The sequence below is a fragment of the Sinohyriopsis cumingii genome, chromosome 10 (genome assembly GCF_028554795.1).
Source record: "Sinohyriopsis cumingii isolate HCF-2022 chromosome 10, ASM2855479v2, whole genome shotgun sequence".
NCBI classification, from domain to species: Eukaryota; Metazoa; Mollusca; class Bivalvia; order Unionida; family Unionidae; genus Sinohyriopsis; species Sinohyriopsis cumingii.
Genome location: NC_142970.1, coordinates 52,076,837 through 52,101,531, shown reverse-complemented (window position 1 = coordinate 52,101,531; position 24,695 = coordinate 52,076,837). Strand labels below are relative to the sequence as shown.

General features: G+C 35.5%; 1 protein-coding gene across 3 annotated transcripts in view; it reads right to left on the bottom strand.

The window, feature by feature from the left end:
* Positions 1 to 24,695, bottom strand: part of LOC149790154 (ubiquitin carboxyl-terminal hydrolase 37-like) — a 79,242-nt gene that overhangs the window by 35,548 nt on the left and 18,999 nt on the right. For all 3 annotated transcript variants that reach the window (XM_089972143.1, XM_089972146.1, XM_089972144.1), the window contains exons 4-11: positions 23,489 to 23,630; positions 22,647 to 22,724; positions 18,676 to 18,798; positions 14,327 to 14,467; positions 13,331 to 13,465; positions 7,503 to 7,629; positions 6,177 to 6,382; positions 2,019 to 2,084 (exon numbers count right to left, since the gene is read on the bottom strand). In XM_089972143.1, the coding sequence (XP_089828269.1) occupies positions 2,019 to 2,084; positions 6,177 to 6,382; positions 7,503 to 7,629; positions 13,331 to 13,465; positions 14,327 to 14,467; positions 18,676 to 18,798; positions 22,647 to 22,724; positions 23,489 to 23,630 (1,018 nt within the window). The remainder of the gene's footprint in view (positions 1 to 2,018; positions 2,085 to 6,176; positions 6,383 to 7,502; positions 7,630 to 13,330; positions 13,466 to 14,326; positions 14,468 to 18,675; positions 18,799 to 22,646; positions 22,725 to 23,488; positions 23,631 to 24,695) is intronic.

The following is a 24,695-nucleotide window of genomic DNA, read 5'->3' as shown; positions in this document are numbered from 1 at the left end:
AAAGTCATGTGGGATACATAAATGAACTCAGTGACACTATAGAGTAGATAACATTGTTGTCCTCAAGACATCATGATTTATAACATTTGCATTACTAAAATAAAAAACACATTTCAGCTGAAAGAATATAAATTCTGGTTTAAAATTTAAAATAAAGTTTTCAGTTGTAAACCGTACTTCTGAAGCTCCCTCCAATAACACAACAGCTACTTCTGTAATGATAATCTCACATCTATATTTATCTGTTTAGAAACCAGAGCAGAACAATCCATCAGATGCATTGGTATTGGATAAGGAAATCCCACCTTCTGTAGCGAAGAATGATGCAAAGTTCCTGCCAGCAAATTCTGACTCTTGCCTTGGATTCTCCTACATTTGATGGATTCAAATAATCTCACCTTTCACAGGCAAGAAAATAATCAAGTAACCCTTTCTTTACCACATACACAGAAACGTAATAGTCAAAACTCTCCATAAATGAAAATCTGAACCTGCCTTTCAAAATATGTAGATCAGATATGGCCCATGAAAAGAGGTCAAAAGTGACTGTCACAACCCTGGTAACAGCTTTCTTGATGCTGATAACTGCAATCAAACCAATGCTTCAGAATTCCTGATATACACTTGTGGCACTGCGATAACTTGGGTTAAAAGAACAAGTTTGACAACCCAAAACAAGATATATGTCTACTAAATAATAAAACTGGACCACAAACAGCTTTATGAAAAGAAAAAAGTGGACAAATGTATGCCAGGGGTCAAGGGGATCATAGGTCCAGGGCAAAATAATTGTTGGACATCTGTGAGAAATTCATTGTATAAAAAAAAAAAAAAAAACATACCTCAGCATTTGCTATCCTATCACACATTGGATTAATATGTAGGAATGGAACAGTTGCCAGAGGTAATGGTTCATCACTTAATTGTTTAAACAACTTGTCAATAATGTAGTGTCAGCATTTATTTTATAAGTGACATTTTGTTGATCTGACATCATCATCTAGAGCCATGTTTGCTGTGATTTATTTGCTTTGTACACAAACTAAATAACGCCTAAGTAAGTCACACTTTAACCGATACCAGTTCATCTGAACCCATCACCAATTCTACACAATTTTCAAACCATTTGAAGGAAAATTTATTCTTAAATTACCTTCACTGTATATTCACTGCAGCTGCCATCTTTTCTGCTTCTTTGTTTTTCTCCCAAAGACAAATACAAAGCGTTGCTTGATTTGTGGAATGTTACTAAACACACTTGGTGAATAATTGCAACCAGATATTTCAGTCTTTTTTGGCCAGGTAATAAACTGACAGATGATTATGTCATTGTCTTCTTTGTGGATCAATGACCTATACTGAAAACTTTCTCCTAAAATTTTTGCTGATCTCAAAAATGACCCTAAGGATGAATAAATATGCTGAGAATTCACAACCCTAATAAAATGTCAAATGATAGAAATCAAACAAGAATATAAATTTCAAGTCCTTTGCACTTTACATTTTTGTCCAAATTACTCTGACATGTTAATAAAATGTTGGCACACCAGTAACTATTTCAATTCTCATTAGTGAAAGATGGTTAAAGTCATAACCAAGTTCCTTTAATAACCATTGTTAAAGATATATATGATGGGACTAATTAAATTTGAAGACTATTCATGCAATGGATGCGAGGTTAACTGCAAAATAACTTTTTAGTCACTGCAGCCTAAAGAACAGTTTACTATGATCAACATTTGCAAGTAATGCCTATTTATCCATAAATATTTATGTACGGATAAAGTTTTTTGACGACATAAAGCCTTTTCAGAGAATGGAGCTAAATGCAAAACTATAACCATGATGATTCTGTCCAATACTCATATCCAGCCTCTGCTCAGAATGTAAACTAACAAACACTCTTGCAAACTTTGAACCAAACTTTAATGCCAGGTACTAATGTCACTAATGTGCCTTACTCTGACAACACTTATTACAGATTACACAAAATCATGCTCACTTTTTCCACTACTAACCTTGTTTTCAGTAGATCCACTGAAATGTCATTATACTGTTCTGTCTTGTTAACCTCTTCTCCACACCTAAATTATACAAAGAATTTAAACTTAATTCTGACTTTTACAAGAAATTCATAACAATGAGAAGATAATTTCAGTTTTGCAAACCTAGGTATGCAATAAAAAATATGACGAAACTTGATTAATATACTGCAGACGAGGACATAAGATTATTTTCATAATTTTCAAAATGCTTTCAAGATGTGACAATCTGAATATCTAATAATAAACGTGACCTTTGTTTAAACTTAGGCCCAAACAGTAAACTACATAATTTAAATAAAACAAAATATATAAATATATAATGTACAAATCTGAATGTTAACAATGAAAAATAAACAAAACCAAGATTTATCAATATTACAGATATATTTTTGGTCAGTAATATTTTCATACAAAAACAAATACATAATTTACTCTCAGTACAAGAACAAGTCAGAATTAATCAAAAAGACTAATCTGCCACTCAGTGAAAAGAATTTCCAGGAATTCAAGTCAAGACTGTTTTTTTCTTTTATCTGCCGAGTGTTCAAATTAATCGCTGTGGTGGACACAAGGCTCGAAATTAGTGGTAGTCCACTAGCCCGAGGCTAGCAGATTTCCTGTCAGACTAGTAACTTTCATAATGTTAATAGTCCAATGGGCTAGTAAGTTTCGGTTATCAATAGTCAGCGTTTGTTTACGCCATTCCCTAAAAAAGACTTGACTTAGCAGATGTTCTATAGAATCAAAGCAGTGGCCATTGTAAACACAGTCATAAAATATTAGCATGAGAAGATGAAGTCTGACTCGGAAAGGTGCATTTCTAAAACAAGAATCCATCCGATTTTGTTCATTTCACTTAATAGCGCAAATTATGGTCCCGTCATTAACAACTGAAGTTTGGTAATTTATCCTAATTAATCCGATAACGAATTAAATGAAAAAATGACGTGGTATCACACTTTATTTACTCGACCACAGTAACAAACTACAAAGCGATATACCACACAAAAGAACACGGCAAAAATTGTTCAAAGAAATTAGTTTGCAAGTTTTTCTGTTTAAGGATCTTTTTTTTTTATTTTTGTTGCTCGTTACCCAAACACTCCAACAGTCACAAACAGGAAACTATGTAATTTACATTTCCATCAAAATAATTATAAGAATTAGATCAATTTATTATGATTACGTTATTGACACATCCTTTCCATACAACTACTTTTTCTATGATGATAAGAACAGTTTTTATATTTTTCCCTTACAAGAATGAACAAATAATTGAATACACGTGGAGATATCCAAGAGAATGCCATACATTTGTTGGAAATTAAAATCTCTGCGCATGGGCATCTAAGATTTGAAAATTTTCCGCCTTATTATTAATTTCAACAATACGCTGAGGTTCGATTAATTAGGAACAATTACCAAACTTACGACTTATGATACCGTAATTGGAGCTGTTAAATACAATGTGCCAAGTGTCAGATGGCTTCATTTGATGTTAACACACCTTTTCCAAGCTAAAACTAACACTATCTTCTGATGCTACTATTTTATAACAGTGTTTACAATAGCCACTGCTTTGATCATGCAGAACATCCGCTGAAGTTAAGTCTTTGTTAGGGAGAGGCCATTTAATTGTGGTAGGGGTCAAAGACACGTTTTGAAACGTGTTTCTTGCTCTGACTTTTTTTTATAAAGGACACTGTGCCATTCCTTTTCTTGCTTTAAATAATTCACATCAGCTATAACATCTCGTATTTCAAAACAAGGCACAATTCCCTCCTTATAAGACAGGCAAAATGTGGCATTTGATAGAAGGTGTTCAGCCACTGGAAAAAAAGCAAAAGTTGAATGAGAATGATGAGGAATAATTCTTATGAAAGGGAAAAGTGTAATGGAAAATTTCAGATGACTTAGTCAAACGACAGGGAATGGCTGAATTATGATGAGGAAAGGAATGATATGTGGTGTAACTGGTGTATGCAATTTGCAAAAACAAACACACAGAAAACATCCAGTTTTGTTGCGGGTCGTACGATCTTTAAAACTGAATCGGAAAACGTACATAAAAGCTGTGTGACATTGTTTTCTGAACAGGACTAGTAAAGATTTGGCAGCAGTAGTAAATTTCTCAATATACTAGTCCTGGCTACAAAGAAATTTGTGTTAAATTCGAGCCCTGTGGACATAATGGATTTCAGATTGGCACCATTTTCATTTAGGACAAAGTAGACATCATGAAAAGTCTTTTGGTGAAAAGCCCATGTCGATATGTCCAGCCGTATCAGTGACACCAAGATTATTATTGTGCAAGCCAAACTGGATGTACAACAGACACCATCTTCATTCCAACTAGATATTATAAGAAGTCTATTGGTTGTTGTTGTTGTAGGGTTTAATGCCATTTTTCAGCACACGATAGGCTATACATGGCGGCCAGTATTAATGGTGGAAGAAGAACCCGGAAAAACCCTGGAAAGAAACACCGACACACGAGAAGCTACTGGCAAGCTTTCTCACATACCCACATTGGCTGAATCCAAGACTCGAACCCACACAGACAGAGGTGAGATGGCAGTGATCCGTAACAGAGAGCGCTTGAGACCACTCGGCAACTCGGGGCCCTGAAGTCTATTGGTGAAAGTCCCATGTTAATACAGCTATCCATATAGAAGAAGATACAACATTTTCATTAACAGTAAATGTTCATATTCAGGGTCAGTTTGCATTATTTTAATTTAAAACCAACTTAAAAACCACAAGAACTCTTCCAATCAAACTCCAACTTAAAACCACAAAAACTCTTCCAATCAAACTCCAACTTAAAACCACAAGAATTCTTCCAATCAAACTCCAAAACAACTTTCCATTTAAGAAGAATACTTTAACCTTATGGCAATAGAGGATATCAATCAGCAACCATTTTAATTTAGGTACAACAAGACGTTATAAGTCATCTAGTGAAAAACCCCATTTTTATATTTCTTTCCATCTGAAGGAGTAACAAGATTTTCATGATTGCAACCACGGTGGTCACATCGGACATCAGATGTCCATTACATCCACTTAGAACCAGCTAGACATTATAATGAGTCTTCTGGTGAAAGCATGATGTCTATCTGACCAGCCATCTTAGAAATGTAGCAGTAGTAAGATTTTCCAGATGGTCACTATGGCCATATTGAACGATGGACAAGATCATTTAGAACCAAAAAGACATCATAAAAAGTCTTTTGGCAAAAACTCCATGTCATTTTGACCTCCCATTCAGAAGGACTACCAATAAGAAGATTTTCAAGATGGCTGACATAACTACCACACTGGATGTCAGATCAGCACCACTGACATTGAGGCTCAACTAGACATCATAAGAAGTCTTTCAGCAAAATCCTACATTGACAAGACCATCCATTTAAAAGAAGGAACAATCACAAGATTTTCAAGATGGTTCTTGTAGTGAGCACAATGGATGTCCATGCTGTACCCTTTTCATTTAGGACCAATTAGACCATGGGATGAATGTGTGTGTACTATTTCATGGCAATCCTCCAAGTAGTTTAAAACGAGTAGCGATAACATACTTGTGTTAACTGACAGATGGACGACAGTAGCTGTTGCAGGTTTAACGCCATTTCTCAGCACATGATAGCTATACATGGTGACCATTAGATCTGGTGAAGGAAAAGCCCCAAGAACAACAACCAACCCATGAGAAACTACTGGCAATCTTTTTCACATACTCATGTTGGCTGAGCCTATGACACAAAACCATGCAGACAGAGGAGATGCCAATGACTTGAAAAGGCAAGCACCTTGGACCACTTTGGCACTCTAGCCCCCAGATGGACGAAAGACAAATGACTATCCTATAAGCTTTCCTGGTCTATGCGAATAGAACGAAACTAAGCCGAGATTTATGAACAGATGTCTCATTTTGTCTTTGATTTAATTCTGTACAAATTCAAGTATGAAAGGGTCTCAAAAACTGTGAAGGTGATACAGCCGATTTCAACCCCTAAATGGGACACATGAAGAAGAACAGAAAGAAGAGAACAAAACAAAGACAGATGGACTGAGAGAGATGTCTAAAGGTGGATCAATTGTGTTTGTTAATTCAGCTGAAATTCTTACTGGAAGCAAGTTATAGAATGCCGGACTTCAAACTCAAAGTTAGTGACAGTTGGGTTTACATAATCCTGTTTAACATTGGTGCTGGACATTGCTGCACCTCCCTCTGTCTCTGAACTCTCCGGACTTGGACTGGGTGTAGCCTTCCCCACTTTAATGACCTCCTCTTTCAACTGGTCCAATACCTGACACAGAAACTCATGGGCATCCTGAAATTGATAAACATAACAATATAATAACCAACAAATTCATTCACATACCAATTCATCTAACCATCCCCTGTCAGATGAAATTTTTTAGTGTTCCTGCTTACCTAAGGAAAATCCCTGTTGCATAAATGGCTAGAGATGCCATAATTCTGACTCACACATACTACACTTATTTAAATATTTACAGAGACAGACGAAGATGTGAATCTCCAAGTGTGTCATAACAGGGAAATGTATAAAGTTACAAGGAGCTTTGGACAATAAATAAAAACATACCATCAAAGATGGGCAGTGCAGGATGGACAATGCATGTAAAAAGAAATGTTTACTTCCACTGATTGAGCTTGGTTAAATCAAAGTCCAAATTTAAAGGTCTTAGAGAGCTTATTAACAAAATTCATAATCTGTAAAGATAAAATCTACTCTACAATTGTTATCCCACAAACTGTCCTACAAACCCAACAGTAGAATCACTGGGATTGCTGAATGAGTCATTTTATGCCTTTCTTAACATTGTTATAACTAAATCACCCAGCAACCTCAAGGCTGTAGTAAAGGTTCCATGTGTCCTCCTGCAGACTTAAGGGGAGGCAAACTTTTTGCCCTGGGAGGCATTCCATAATATGTTCCAGATGATAAAGTTTTATACAAAGTATATTTTATACAACTAGAAACCCCCGAGTCAGCATGTCAAGCCCTTGATTCAAGCAATGCTCTAAGTTTTGTGACCTTGGTCAATAGGTTCAACAACCATGTCACAGAATGAATCATCTTAGCTTCATCTATGCACAAAAGAGTCCGCATGCTCTGAACATTGAAAGTATAAAAAGTTGCATTTATAAACAGCATAATGTGTCTTTACGTAATGTAAATTCAAGCAACTTTAATTAAACCCCCAATTTTCAGTTATATTTTCCAATGGACCCAGAAAATCTTTAAAGAGACCCACCCATTTCTCCTCAAACAGAGATTTAATGGTTCCAAACCTTTTTGGTTTACAATGTCTAAATGTCATTAATTCCATGCTGCTGTCATGATCTTTTTTTATTGACATTCCAATGACAGGCACACTATAAAAAATTAAGAATGTAACGAAAAGTTAAACAATATTAATAATTACATGCTGCTGATATCCGGAAAATCTCTTGGCTGTGCTGGATATTGCAGTCTTCACATTCCTAAGCAAGTCACGGCGAATAGTGTCTGGTATATTTGTCCTCCGAGAGTTCAACAACTTGGCCAGGGAACTATAAGAAATTGGTGATTATAAATATCTTGTTACATTTTCTCAGCAACTTTAAAACAATAGTTATCAAAATTACTCTCATAAACATAAAGGGCCTTTACTTATCCACCTCACTTTTCTACAGAACAGGTAACATAACGTATAATGGAATAGCATCTACAATGGAAGGGTAAAACAATTGATTAACCGATACTTTTTCCATATCAATACCCTTACTGATACAAGAGTTGAAGAACTGATACAGAATGATACATACCCTATACAAATTACTTTAATCTTCAGAAGTCCTGAATAATTAGTTTGCCTTTTATTCTTAAAGCTGAGAATTATTCAGAGGCAGGTGTCACTGGCATGTGTAGTCAGTTCTATCAGATTTTTAAAAATGCTGACACTTGCCTTCTACAATTAGCACAAGGTGGCCGATTCACATGGTTTGAAATCTGCCCCAACCCACCCCCAGCAGGCTCAGCCACCAACATAAAGGAGACATTCCAGACTTCTTCATGAATGATTTATGTTGTTATGGTTTAATGCCATTTTTCAGCACACGACAGGCTATACATGGTGGCCAGTATTAATGGTGGAGGAAGAACCAGGGAAATTCCCGGAAAGAACCACCAACCCTCAAGAAGCTACTGGCAAGCTTTCTCACATACCCACATTGGCCAAATCCGAGACTTGAACCTACACAGACAGAGGTGAGATGGCAGTGTTCCATAATGGAGAACACTTTAAACCACTCAGGGCCCCACCATGAATGATTTAAATTACTGATCATTTAGTACCAACTTTTATGCAAAAGATTCAGTCTACTTGGATTGAAGTGAAGGCTATATTCGGATGTCACACAGATAACAATGTTACATTCGATTCCAATTGGTGGTTTTCTGTTCATCTAAAACAATAATATCAGAAATGTAGCTTAATCACCTTGAGCATTGCATCCAAAACTCAATCCAAATACAAATACAAAACAAGAGATAGGCTTCTTGTCAAAGAGGGTGTCAAATGATCTGTACAATAGATGATTAAAATCTGGGCTTTTTCTTAAATCTTGTATTAAGATCAACCTTTACAAGTGCGAGTGGGTGATGTATGGATAATAAACCTCCAGCTGAAATCAAAGTTAGCATTTGGAACACTGAAAAATGTCATTTTCTCATTGCTCTCCACTGCCTTTCTGTAACAGAGCTGCGTAACACAAAAACTGTACCAGATATAAAACAGTATTTCTGAACATATCTGATATGTATCATGGTATACGGCAATTATATTAAGACCAACAATTTAATTTTCTGGGGCTAGGGAATGACATTTTTAATTTTAAAAATTACATCAATAGCTTGAACAAATATTTTACAGATTTATAGCAAAATAACAGCATATTATATTCTTTGCATTTAAAAAAAAATTATTGTGATTTTAATCCTTTACCTCATAGAGTGTATGGCTTTTTAACCCTACGATATATATGTAGTAAAGTTACACAGTACAGAGCACTATAAATAGAACACCTGTTACTTATTCGACTCCATATACATAGGCCTGCCTGTAACAACTGTTAAGCAGTGCAGTATGTGACGTTTAACATCAATTTTAACCATTCTACATTTTTAGTACACAAATAGTATGTACAGAAAGATTTAAGAGTAAAATCTGATTGTTATAGCTGTATAGTTATTTTTCACAAAGAATTTTTTATGTGCTTTAAAATCTTGAGAGCTCATTCACCATCAACCAGTGAAGCCGCATGACCAACTGTAGCTGTCATTTCTCATTCTCGAAATTTACAAGTTCTCTGTCTGCATCTACATCACTAAATCATCTGAATTTGATCTTTTATATTTTTATTTTCATTGCTGCCTACATCAGTATCAGAGCCTTTTATAAAGTTATTGAAGCTTTCATGAAAACTCAAGTAAGCACTGTACAAATTCTGCGGCCTCCATCTTGGAAAGAAGAATAAGACCCAGTTACTTTAAATAGCAGATCTTAAACAGCAACCTCATGATCTGACGTAATGGTCATTCACACCAACGAATGTAGCATCTAATAGAGGGTTTTCCTCCAAAGGTGGCGCTATGAAAACCTGCTTCAAATGGCTGATTTTTACAGCAGGTGTTGAAAGGCATTGAAAGAGTCAAAAGCTGCTTCCATACGAATCAGGTAGAGGCATCAAAAGGCACTTCCATGACAATGGAATAGAGGCATCCAAAGGCACTTGCATGAGATAATGGGTTAAAAAAATCTCAGCTCATAAGATTTTCCTAGCCCCCATGCCCCTAAATATATTAACAGTAGATGAATTTGCTAAGTGTATGTTATTAGTTGCATAAATTGTAATTTAAAATCCAACTAAGTGGGATGATTACACTTGTACTATAGCTATTGTAATTTAAAATTCAACTAAGTGGGATGATTACACTCGTACTATAGCTGTTGTAATTTAAAACTGAACTAAGTGGGATGATTACACTTGTCCTATAGCTGTTGTAATTTAAATTCCAACTAAATGGGATGATTACACTTGTACTATAGCTGTTGTAATTTAAATTCCAACTAAGTGGGATGGTTACACTTGTACTATAGCTGACAACTTTTGAAATGCATTGTGCTGACATTAAGTGTTGACATTGAAGAATACAATTTAATAGCTACACTATTGATATAATAGGAAAACTTTGAGATGCCAAAACCTGGGCAAGATATTTCTCAGATACAGCTAGTAAACATCCAGTAAACAAAAACAATCAACAGAACATATAAATATTTAGTGGGCTTCAGAAATTGAATAAAAATTCAAACCAAAAACAAGTCCTCTCCTGAAAATCTTAGGACAATTTGCAGTCCTACAAAGGAATGCATGTGCTTAACACATAAACATATACTTGTAAATTTTTAAATATTATCTGGTCCCAAACATCTTTCACAACATTTCATTTGGCCTCTACAATGCCATATGTGACACATGTGAAACATAAATCTAATGATATCTATAATGTTTAAAATTAATCTGCAACAAATACAACTGTTTTGCAAATAAAAAATTAAATTATTTTATCATAAAAATGGAAACATGCTGCTAATACCATTAAATTTGTAACAAGGTTACTTTGAAATTTCTGTACATTCCTTACTGATGGACATTACCAACATACCAATACAGTGAAAAAGCAACCTGGTATGTACCACAGGAAAAAATTACTGTGGTAAACTGGAATACCGGTAATAATGCGCAACTCAGATTTGTTGTTGTTGTTGGTGGTGGGTTTAACGCAATTTTTCAGCACACAATAGGCTATACATGGCACATAGCTGCCAACCCCCGAATAAAAAAATACTGATTTCTTGTGACAAAAATACTGATTTTTAAAATTTTAATGGATATGTAACTATTTACATCATATACAACCATCAGTAAAGTAGGACAGTGCTTTACATAATTATTTAATGTCAAAGATGCATGTGTTGTACCATATTCCATTCGGGTGCCCATTCAGATGGTGCAAGAGACTCAGACACAGACTTTTTATAGTAGCTTTTTCCACGCCTTATTTTTTCCAATCATTATCAATTTGAATGTACCAACTTTCATTGATGATCTCAGTTCTGTGTGATTTTCTTATTGAACTGTTTTCGTTCTAGTATATGAGTAATCCCTTGTGATTTTACTGTCTGGAAAATGTGTGTGAAATAAATCACCAGCAACTCTAGTAACTGAAAGAAAAAGGTTAATTTCCAAAAGAAATTTAATAAACAGAATTTTGATCAAATTACATCAAGGTTCTCTCTGGTATTTATATACGTCGTAAGTTCAGGCTGAGTTGTGTATAATGAAGCAGCAAGCTGATGTTTATTAGCTTTTTCGTGCTCTTTATTTCATAGGTGCCCAATAGCGAAATCATGTTACACAATTTGCAAAACGTAAAGTTTTCTCCTTTACTAGATGGTTTCACAAATCTAAACAAGACGGCACAATTGTCCTTCTCGTTCTGTTTTCTTGTCTCTCCTGGAGAAAATTCTGAATATTCTGCTTTCCTATTCAACATAATTAGAAGCTGAATATTACGAAAATGAGACACAGTGACAGCGGTAAATGTTTGCGAAAAACCGGATAAAGACAGGCATTGTAGCCTCGATTTCGAATGAACCAATCATAGTGTAGAACTGTATCCCTATATACATGCGATACATTTCTATCAGAATGGAACCGAGTGCCCGTTCTAAACTGAAAATTGCAAGGAATTTTTAAAATATTTTTTTAAAAATCAAAAACATTTTGCCAAAATAACGTACACCCGTATTCAGGTCCAAAATACAGGACAAATACGGAAAAAAACGGGACACTTGGCAACTATGCATGGCACCCAGTATTAATGGTGGAGGAAGAACCCGGGAAAACCCCGGAAAGAACCACCAACCCACGAGAAGCTACTGGCAAGCTTTCTCACATACCCACATTAGCCGAATCCGAGACTCGAACCCACGCAGGCAGAGGTGAGATGGCAGTGATCCGTAACAGAGAGCGTTGAAGACCACTCAGCCACTCGGGGCCCCCCTCAGATTTTTAGGATAAGTGTTTGTTGGAGATATTAGTTCCTACTCCTCAACATATGGCTATATATCCAACCTTGCACCTAATCAAGAACTGCTTATGAAATCTAGAAACACCAGTTTATTCACCATGGTATTTCTGCTTCACTGTATCCTTGACATGCTTCTTAGTCTTCATATCAAGTGACCCATTTGTTACATTATCTGCCTACGACATTATCGTCAGAACCTGATCCAAGTTAAAGATATGGAAAATTGTTGTTTGGCTACTAATGTGCAATGCAAAGTGCCAGTCACATGATATAAGATATAAGAACTTTTTGTTTTAAGCAAGAACAAACAAGATTTAATGGTAAATAGGGCTACACCTATGAAAATTAATGCAAATTTCATATCATGTTTTGTTTTCATTTAAACTTGCATGATATGGTATGAATTCAGAATTTCTGGTTTAAAATCTGGAGTTCAGAATGCTGGTTTGATAAACAAATATTTTTCTGTTAGACCAATTTTCAGTAAGGTGCAATAAAATGTCATGTACTGATATTTTCAAGCTGGAAAACATGCTTTTAAAAATTAAGAAGTGTAATCAGAGACTGATGCATCAATGGTAAAATTCTATAAGCAACAACTTGATCATGCAGATATTTTGCTTGAAAAATTATATGCTGTTTAAAGCATCTGAGGTACTTGTGTAAGTTAGACTGGTTTCCTGATCAACTCCATGAACCTAATGTGATAGCCAAATCTGAATCAAACACAGACAAACCAGTATAGGGTTTTACCACAAATAATCATATTTCCATAATTTTTGCTATTATTCCACAAGTCTGTATTTTAAGGGTCATTTCTTAAAGACTGCTGCAAAATCGTAACGGTTGGCATGTCTGCCATTCATTTAGCTTTTCTGGCTGACAAACAGTCAAGCTAAACAAAGCCTTTTATAAGATAACTACCAAAGCAACTTCAGTCTAAAAGCAAATGGAGGAATTGTGCAATACTAAAACTTGCAAGTACCATTTTATTCTATATTTCTTTCATGCTATAAATATAAATTACAACCAATTCAACCAATAATGACACATAAAGTGGCTATCCACTTATGACCTAATGCTGAAGATCTTTAAGATGACATTGCAAAGACTTACTAGTACAAAGACTGTGGTGTGAAATTCTTCATCAACTTGTGGTTGGTATACAGAAGATCTGTGGCAAACGTTTCCAGCCCATACAGTGACTGCAGTATGGCATTCATGTAACATGTATTTCCAAGATTGGAGAAGCTGTAGCAAATAAGAAAACTAAAATTAATGAAAATAATGAACTCTTTACTTTACCTTTATCATTACTTGAATTTATTAATTATTTTTTACATTTAACTGATTTGAACTTTCTACTGATGAAAAAGTACCTTGTTTAGTGTTCTTCAGTACAACATTCATTAATGTGACACTGACATGCTTGTGACATACTTGGTATGTGGTAACTACAATGACATGCTTGTGACATACTTGATATGAGGTTACTACACTTTACATGTTTGTGACATAATTGGTATGTGGTTACTACACTGACATGCTTGTGACATACTTGATATGTGGTTACTACACTGACATGCTTGTGACATTTTTGGTATGTGGTTACTACACTGACATACTTGTGATACAATTGGTATGTGGTTACTACACTGACATGATTGTGACATACTTGGTATGTGGTTACTACACTGACATGCTTGTGACATACAAGGTATGTGGTTACTACAATGACATGCTTGTGACATACTTGGTATGTGGTTACTACATGGACATGCTTGTGACATACTTGATATGTGGTTACTACACTGACATGCTTATGACATACTTGGTATGTGGTTACTCTTGAATGGCTCCAACTGACAAATAACTATAACTGGGTTTGTCAGTCATTTTCTTACCCATTTCGAGTCCCAACTTTCTTAGTGACTGTCATTTTCTTACCTGTGACAAATTTAAACTGGCTAACTTTCTGTCATTTTATTACTACTAAAAGTGAGAACTGGCTTGCATGTCTGTCAATTTCTTACCCCTAAAGTGGCTGAATTGGCTCACTGTTCTTTTTTTTAATCTAAAGTACCTGACATGATTTGTCTGTCATTTTCTTACCCATGAAGAGTCTGAATTGGCTTGTTTTCTGACTGTTGACTTGTTTTCTGCTGACTCCAGCTATAGGATATATTTTCTGACAGGAGAGGTTTGCTTGGTTTGGGGTCAGGCATCAGTCCTGGTGTACGTTTCTTGCTGTATCTGAAAATTCCAAAAATAATGTATCCATCAATGTAGGTAATTTCAATGTGACAAATACAAATTGGTAATTAAATTATACTTTTATTTGGAGGGGAAACAAAATAACAAAAACCTGGAAACACAGACATCTGTTTGTTTAATAGGTTTTTGTGGGATCAATCAGCAGCAATAATCACCCATAGAGGAATTTTGAAGTTTGTTTCCACCAGAAAGATTTAAGTCTTATTTAAATTTTAGACAAAAGCATTTTCAGCTTTTGTGTCCAATGGAACATGTAATACAAATTGATCTTAGTGGGCTACAAGAAGCTGATGGCAGGTTCATACAGAAATATGAATAACAAATTCAAAGACTTTTCCCAAACTTTCAAAGACCACGAACAAAGATTTACAAGACCTATTTTAGGTAACATTTTGTATAAAAGGTTTGTTTTATGAGAAAATCATGAATGCAAAATATTGTTTAATGAAATTCAAACTATACATAATTAAATTTGTTAAACTGTTTTATAATGATCTGAAAAGCAGGTAAAGAATCAGTATTATTTCACGAATATGTAATTTAAGCATCCAATATAATACAAAATAAACTGAAGACACTGTTCTCTTATCACATCATCAGCATTGCTTTAAATGCGTCATTATAGTTGCTGCTGTTTCTCTTCAATTATTTTGGAAAGACAAGCAATCACTGTCCTCTCTATCACTGCTCTTCTTCTAAGAGCATTTGACTCTGTGACAAGAACACTAAGTTCAATGAACTCTGCTTCTTCTGCCTTCTAAACAGAGGAAGCAATCAGGCTGGCAATGTCAGCTTCAAGACGAAGCTTTTTGGCTTTAAGTTCTTCCACTTCATTCAGAGCTAACTTTAAGATACAGCATAAATTTGGTAAGTTTTGGATGAGCAAGGTTCTGATGTCTCCTGTAGTCAGTTTTACACACATCTTGAACTTCAACAATATTGTTGTTTCACCTTCTATATTAAATACTTAGGTCTGTGTTTAATTCCATCAACATTGGCGATGAAGTGTTTGAATTTTTTGGCTAAGTTTTTGTTTGTCAGATATATAGTAGAAATGCATTATAGCATGGTTGAGAGGCAATACACAGCTTACCACTGGACCCTTGTTTCCTCACAATTTTTTATTAAAAAAACAAGCTGGAGATGGCCCATGTGTTGAACTCCACCAAACCATTGGAAGGGGTTGGTCTGTGGGGAGGTAGTAAAATTGTAATAAAAAGAAAAATAATACACATTAATACTAAGGTTAGTGTTAGGTTTAACACATGCTAGACTATACAAAGGAGCCAGTACATCTGGTTGAGGAACAACCCAGCAAGACTATAGGAAAAAACCCAGATGAATGGAAAGCTACAGGCAAGGTGAGACATGTTAGTGATCTGTAAATGCAGACACAACTTGGCCACCCAGGTGTCCCAACAACAACTTGGCCACCCAGGTGTCCCAACACTGAGCTTGATCAAGGCTAATGTGGACATATGGATATCCAAGGAGATGACAAAGTGATCACTATATCAAGCTTCTACCAAAACAAGCTCCAAGAAAAAACTCCAAGTGAAACCAATTGCAGATATTTGCACATTTTAAAAACATTCTGACTGCACCCTATCTTATTTCTAACTCTAGGGTCCATTCAGAATCTGAAATCTCTTGTCATCCCGTGAGATATCATACAAAATATGATCACTCTCCTACACTCAATATCAACTTCTAGTTACATGTAAGAGTGCACATAACCTTGACTTTTAACTCCCGCCCACTCCTCCCCTCAGGGTCTGTGTCATTGATCCAAAACTTTTACTGTCATCTGCTCATCCTAATTAAAATCATACCAAATAGTTAAACCAGGTTATCTTGATTATGTCAGGGGAGTGAAAATTCAGACTCTAGCTGTTCAAAGCTGACAATACAAAATGAAATGTTGTTCATAAATTATGTGTATACGTACACATCTGAAATAAAGGAACAACATGTAATCTAATTTTTCTTTTAATCCCCTAGTCAATGCATATTTTCTAGTTTTAACATTCCTCAGTAAATAAAATAATCTTACCTCCTGAAGATTAATGGAAATTGATAAACTGTAATGAGTCACTATAATCAAATTTTACAGGCTGAAGACAAAATCAGAATTTATAACAAAAACATCAAAAAGCATCTGACCTCACCATATATAAAAAAAATTCAAATGGCTTTAAGATAAGCACATGTGCTGTAAATAATCTGTATTATTATTAAGAGTTTTTAAACAACCACCGTACTTAATTTGTACATTACCAGAATGTGTTTTATGGTCATCATTTAGCTCTAATTAACCACTTCTGTATTCAGGTAAGATACTGTAGACCCTACAGGCTACTGAACACCCAAAATTATCCATGTCTCTAACAAGCATAATTGTCACTGGTCCGTATCAACTATCGTATATGGCTGAAGTACATGTGACTAACTGTCCTTATCACGAAAGCGACCTCAGCAGATTGGTGACTTTTTTGATTATACAGAAGAGCAGATTACTGTTGACCATTCTTTATTGATACACGGAACAAAATTACATAAAGGATTAGCAGCCACGTCTTTTGAACTTGCCACTGCTTTCTGTAATCTTTTGCAGTGCAGCCTAGAAGAAATGTTCGCTTACATAATGTACCTAAAGTACAAAGACTATTCAAACAGTTGTCACTTTTCAATGTAATCATATTCAAAACTGAGTTGGGTCTTATCAATATTTATGAATGTATTTAAACATTTAATCTTGCAATGGAAACATCCTGGAAAAGGAAAGCTTATTTTGTCAATAGAATTGTGATATTTAAGTATTTTAGGAGTAGGATGTTGAAGAGGCTAAAACTGTGTTATGGGGACATTTTAACTCGTATGAGAAAGTTCAGCACTGGATCAAAATTTATCAGCACTGCCCCACTGCTGAATGCAAGACTGATGCTGAATTTGTCCGGTTCATCCTAGGGGCCAAATAAGAAAATTTACATATTTTCTTTTGTTAGTATTGACTTTTGACTATCAGCAAAACATAACTGACCAAAACGATGCACAAACATTGATTGTTCCGCTGATCAATTTTGTAAAATTTCTCCAAGGTGGACATTAAAAGTTGCATTTCATCTAAATAAGCAGGTCCAGGTTACTCAAGACCAAAAAACTTATGCCCGACATAATGGCTTTATTGACTTAACGGTGGTCGATATAAGCAGCGAAAACGTAGCATAACAAAGAAAGATTTTTTCAGGACCTGACGAAAATGCTCAACATACACAGGTTCTCAAGATAACCAAGGTTGAGATAAATTGGTTTGATTGTAAGATCACCCTCCCTCAATCAGTGTAGATCAAGTTCAGGTTACAAAGAAGAGTACACATTTCTTAAGTAGATGTGACTTCTTAACCACATCTGCCCGTGGCATTAATCCAAAAGACTTTGTCTCTTCATCCTAATTAAACATCATGCATCTGTCATTGTTGTTAATGGAGTTCATATTACCAACTCAGAGTCCATATTCCCATATAAATAAATGTTACTTCTGACTCCCAAGCACTGTTGCCCCAGGCTGCATCCCCATTCAAAACTTTAATTGTCATCTTAATCATTCTCATAAAAATTTACATCCATTCAAAGTTGTTATTGTTATTGGGTTTAACGCCATTTTTCAGCACAAGATAGGCTATACATGGCAGCCTGTATTAATGGTGAAAGAAGAACCCGAGAAAACCCGGAAAGAAACAACAACCCATGAGAAGCTACTGGCAAGCTTTCTCACATACCCACACTGGCAGAGCCTGAGACTCGAACCCATGCAGACAGAGGTGAGCACTTTAGACCACTCGGCCACTCGTGGCCCCTTCAATCAAGGTAGCTTGAGACCAGTTTGCAAACAGAACAGGTAGACATACAAACAATGAAGTCAAATCACAATATATTGGCCAGATTTCCAAATTCTTATAGACTGCTCCATTTAAAAATGTAAGGAAAGTCAGTTTCTAACAAATATATGCCTGGGTACTCCAATTACTCTAAGAGTTCATACAAAAGTGATATAAAATTCCAAACTACATCAGTGAGTGACTACTTCACATTAAAAGTACCTTCCCTGTGTCCCAAGTATTTTTTAAAACTGGAACAGCCCCAAGGTAAATTACAATATAGCTATAATTCAAACCTTACATACTTACGTGAAAAGCACTGTAGGCTTAGATGGTGTACTACTGTAAAAACCAGAGGTCCCAAATGATGATAAAATCTCTCTGCTTTTTTCAGTGCCTCTCTGAAGGAACTTGTCGCTGGGGGATGCAGACCTACACATCAATCAAAATATAGAAATTTATAATCATTTTTAAATGTTTGAACATGATATTGATAACCTCATAAATTCTGTTTCTACATCATAACTATTAATTTTGTATTTCTCTGCCATAATACCCAGACTGCTCTGGTGGCCTAGTGGTTAGAGTGTCCACCTCAGGAGGCATCGGGTTCGTACCCCGACCAAGTCATTCCAAAGCCTTGTCAAAATGGTACAAGCAGCTGCCTCACTTCGCGCTCAGCATCAAGAGGTCAGTGATACATGTCTGCAGCATAATGCCCCAGTGCTAGACATCACTATAAACTGCACACTGCAGAAATTGTAGCGATATTATTGAATTTTTTTAAAAAGCTATAGTGAAGAAAAAAATTCAAACCACACCATAATATTTAGCTAGCAGTTACTGTTGAAATGCATGTATGACCACACAGCTGCAGTGTTGTTAGAGTGTTTTGCAGACCAACAAATTCAAAAATTTCCAAAACCTGGGATGTTTTTAAAAAAATGGCATTTAAATCTAATTAGGTCATCTATACAAACATGCAACGCAAATTACAATTGTCTGCCTAATGTGGTTTCAACGCAAATTACAATTGTCTACCTAATGTGGTTTCCATAGTCTTTAGTAATGTTCACTTACAAAAATGTTAAAACTCCTCTAAATATGTGAAAGATAGAAAAATTACTGTAATGGATTGATATCTAATCCGACCATGTACATATGCACACATCTGGACCTATTGGCAGTAGGTACATGAGAAAGGGCTACTATTGGTTTGTGAAAGAAAATAGAACCAAGATTTCTTTTGGGGAGTAAATAATATTTTTTGTATTAATTCTTGCCTAATCATTATACATAGGCAGATTGGGAAAACCTTCACTACCTCACATATATAGCTCTCCCATGCAAAACACAAGACATTATTATGTCTTTTTGGCTTCTTGCAGTAATAAAGTGCTAAGTCATGTGAGAGTTGTCTCCCCTCAGATGCAGGGATTTGTACAAAATCCAAACATCATTCACCATTTATTATTTTGAACAGAAATGTGTATTCTTTGTAGAATATAAAACCAGGAAGGGATCAGGTAAGTATTATTACATATACCAAAATGTGGTTTCTTATTCAAATACATTACCCATCATAATACATAAAGAGAACAAGTGTACATGTGTGATTTGGATTTTTTTTTAAAAAAATCAGTCATACATCCACAATGTTTGCAGTGTGGCAGTTTATAGTGATGTCTAGCGCTGGGGCATCATGCTGCAGACATGTAGCATCATGTCCCACCCAGTCACATTAGTCTGACACCAGGCCGACCAGTCCTAACACTAACCTCTTAATGCTGAGCACCAAGCGAGGCAGCTGTTAATACCGTTTTTATAAGTCTTTGGAATGACTTGGCACGGGTTCGAACCTACAACCTCCTGCATCCGAGATGGACGCTCTAACCACTAGACCACCGGAGCAGTCTAAAGAGAACAAGCAAGAGCTGGAAGGAATAACATCCCCTTACTTCAGAGTTGGCCCTAATAATAGTCTCCTAATGTACACAACGCAGACTCATAGTAGGAACCGCACTAATTACTGAATATGATTTTGTACTTGCAAACAGAGTAACCCAAGTCGTTATTAAGCTACTGTCTGCTGAGTGACCTGACAAGGATTGTTGCTCTGGTGATACAGGTCCACCAGGTCAAACCCAGCGATTTAAGATGAAAGCCGGAGAATGTTGTTCCAGACCTACATGGGAACCCCACTCCACAGCATTAATGATGATATTGTCAGGTCAGAAGACCTGAAGACAAGACATGCATAAGTAATTTATGTCTCGAGTTACTTCCTTTTAGGCTTAATCAAATGGAACCAGGACATAAGAGCCTGCGTTGAAATATCCTTGCCTTTTTGAGTGGCAAGAACAGATGAGATTTTCCCCTTATGATCAACTCAGTTACCACTTCAGTGTCTGAAAGAGGGGTTTTGTTCCAGTTGACTAACTTCTAGAAGTTTTTATTTTCAAACAAAATTAAATAAACAAAAAAGAAATATTAAGTTCCTTGTTTTAACTTTAATGACAACACTTTTTTGACTGCAATTCTTCAGTAGAACAGTCATAATAAATAAAGGGATCGTCCTGGGCCTCGCCAATGTTTCAAATTTCAATTTTTCCCCTTACTGGCGACAAATTATACCAACTGATGATTTTTTTGGTGATAACCCTTTTGGATGTTTAATTTGTACATACAGTCATCGATCTGGAGTGGAGCCATTCAAAGGGACCACAAAAGGAAGCCACAAACTTGGATACACAATGCAATGGAATCTAACTGTTATACAAACAAATCCTTTGTTCGTATTGACAACCCCATCTTTATAGTGCATTGTTACATCATAATTTGCTTATGTTAACATCTGACCTGAGTAATGTATGCTGATCACTGATACACTCAGTCATGCTACCGGACTATACCTACAATCGACCAACCTCTGAAGACACAAACAGAAACAGCTACAATTAATTGAATGATGGCTAATCCTTCTGTTGTTTTTCTTAAATGTACCAATAAAATAGTTCTGCTGAAATTTCAGAGAAAACTGATCATTTCTGAAGTACCAATTGCTGTGTATAAATACAAAGCTAACGGTAAACAATCACATTCAGAATTATATACGATCAACAGTGAAACTTTATCATGGGTAAATGAAAGCATACCGTTGCATGTTCATCATCTCATCCTAAGAGTAAGTTAACAAAATTAACAGCATTAGGACTTGGTGAAAATTCATCAAACACAGTCCCTAAACCTGAAAAATTCATCAAACGCAGTCCCTGAACCTGATGTTATACCTGACAGTCCAACATCACATCATGATGAACAGGTCAAAAGTTCCCTAAAATTTCTCGGCAGCTGGAAACTTGGGCTTCCATGGTTGCGATATGATAAAGCAGATGTTCTGTGTTTTATGTATCAAGGCACAAGTCGTCAATTCATTTATAACTGGCTGTGATATATTGAAGTAGTGTGTCACCAAACATGAATCCAGGTGGGGTAAGTAATATATGTTAATTTTGCTCATTGATCTTTTACTTTTGCCACCTATCCCGTGTTACGAATCCAGGGACTTAAATTATGCAACAAGAAATAGCAACAACAAAAAAAACAAGTTTTGCATGATCGAAAATAATTCACTTCTCAAAATACAGAAGTGAAAGAATTCAATTAACTTACAGCATGGTGAATGAATTCCTATTTCCTAAAAGTCTTTTCATATCCAATAGTTCCATGAAATCCGAACACGTTCCAACAAAAAATGTCCCTTCTGTGTTGACATTTCAAATATACAGAAAGATTTCCAAAGAATTCAATTAGTCATTGAATAAATTTAATTAATACCGTACAGTTATTCTAGCATGTCATGCAAAAATAAATCTTTTCAGAAACCAAATTTCTGAAGTCCTGGTTGACAGAGATGTACTTTGTGATGCTAACCATAAAGGAGGGGGGCATTTAGTTTCTGAATTCTTGAAATCGACGGTTTTGCCCAGTACCTGAAGCACTTAGTACATTACATATAGTAATCATTATAATATACACAATGTTTAAAAAAAAATATTTTTAAACCTGCCTACACTAATTTTAAAAACAGCGAAATAGGAAACACATGGGGGGCTCATGAACATTCAATATTCACAACAGAAAAGGTTTAAAGTAATAATAAATATAACAGACTTTAATTAACACTGACACTAATAAAACCACACATCAGTTAACCTCTTCTTACTACAAACCTTAATAAGAATAGAAACACTGCCAAAGCTCAATGATAAAATACATACATTGTATTTCGGTTTTCTTTACTTTCTTCATCCTTTGCATCATTATGCCTTTCTGCCAGCTTCCTGTTTTCTTTCATGCTAAAAAAGATGGCATGTGTTTAGTAACAGGTACCATTTAAATTTCTCTGCATTTAAAACAATTTCTCTGCAAGTATAGACGATGACCTATTAGCTTCATTTGCTGTACTAGGAATGAGGCCAACAAGCTTGTTGTCAAGCGATACCTTGAATGAAAGGGGAAATGGAAAATAACAGATGTGTACATCGAAAGAAAATAAAGAAACTATGGAAAATAAATCTTCATCAATTATGAATGTTCAATGTAACAGAAACCCACAAAGTGTGGAAGGAATTAATACATACTAACTGCAGACAAAAACTGTCTCCAAGATACTGTGCATATAGCAGGATACAGGAGGTGCAGCAGAATCCATTTTTATAACAGACAAAAGAAAGAAACTAAAGAACTAAGAATAGATGTTTAAAAAAAAACATCAATGACCTATCAATATAAAAAATTGCTAAATGAAACTTTTTGCAGAAAAGCAGTCCAAGAATTTCAGCAGGTGATCCCTTTTTGGATTTTGCTGTTTTCTAAATAGAAAATCCAATATAAAAAAAATTTATTTTAATTTGTTTTGGGTGAAATGAAGATAAAATTGCATTTATTTCATAATTACTGATTCTGTATTAAATATAACAAACATCAATCATCAGCAGAATGCAGTCATCATTAACTAACATGTCCTGAAAGTTTCTTGAACATCGTAAGTTTATACAAGGTTCTGGACGATTGTTCTGGGTCTAATCAGAACGATCTGAAATTCTAGTGTAACATTTACCTTGTGAACCTCGGGGGTGATGAGGATGAAGTCGTAATGTTTCTGGATGAATTTCCACCATATGATGAGAAAAGTGGCTTTGCTGCCTGCGGCTGACTCTTGTTTAACAGACCAAGGCCTACTTCTGCTTTTGATGTACCAGCTACAGTGAATGAAATTGTAAAAGCACTTAAAATTAGAACATGGCGCGGACCTGCAAACAAGAAAACCATAAAAATTGCCACAATGTCTCACTTTCCACCTAAATGATTTTGAGACAATTCTGAAATGTGACTAAATTATAGCATCAGTACAACAAAGGTACCCTACCAATGTGAAGGAACTTAAGATTTAAGAGTTATGGAATTACAAATACAGGTTATCTCTCTTAGTATGCAAGCAACTGCAGTGGCTCAGTGTTAAGACACCAGGTTTGCAACCAAAAGTGTGGGTTCAAAAAAGCCTGGGTCTGCTATCATGGCATATCCTCGTTAAAGATACTTTACTTCAATCGGTTGGGTTTTAAATAACCTACTCCTGTTACTGCAATGCCAAACACCAAAATATACTGATCTCCCTTTGTTCATGCATCTGTAATATAACTGACCTCAGTACACGTTACATGAACAATATTTCTCAACACAATAATCAATGCCAAAGCAAAATTAGATCTCTCAGTGAATATGCACCTACTCTAAAATAGTGATATTAACTCTTGTCATGATGCAAATTAATACCTAACAACTCTTGTCATGACAAATGAATACCTAATAACTCTTGTTATGACAAATTAATACCTAATAACTCTTGTTATGACAAATTAATACCTAATAACTCTTGTCATCACACAAATTAAAACCGTTCATTCAATACCTGATAAAATGCATACTTTCATTAATTATGTCCCTTTGTAACCACTTCAACCTCTAAATAAATTAAATCTTAAAGTGCGCCTTAAACCTCAAAAGTATGTTAAACTAGTGGCAATCGAAGACTTTACATTACAACCCGCCAAATTACAACTAACTTGGAAAGTTTAGATTGCCAAACACGTTTAAAATGGAGATTAACTGTCAGGAGTTATTTCCTCCTGTGGTGACTCTGGCCCTTGTAAGCAACAACAGATGTTGATGGATAGTGTATGTTTCACTCTTTTCTGCTAAAATAGCACACACAGGGGGATGCACAGCAGTCACAATTTGGGGATCATCCAACAAATACTTGTTGT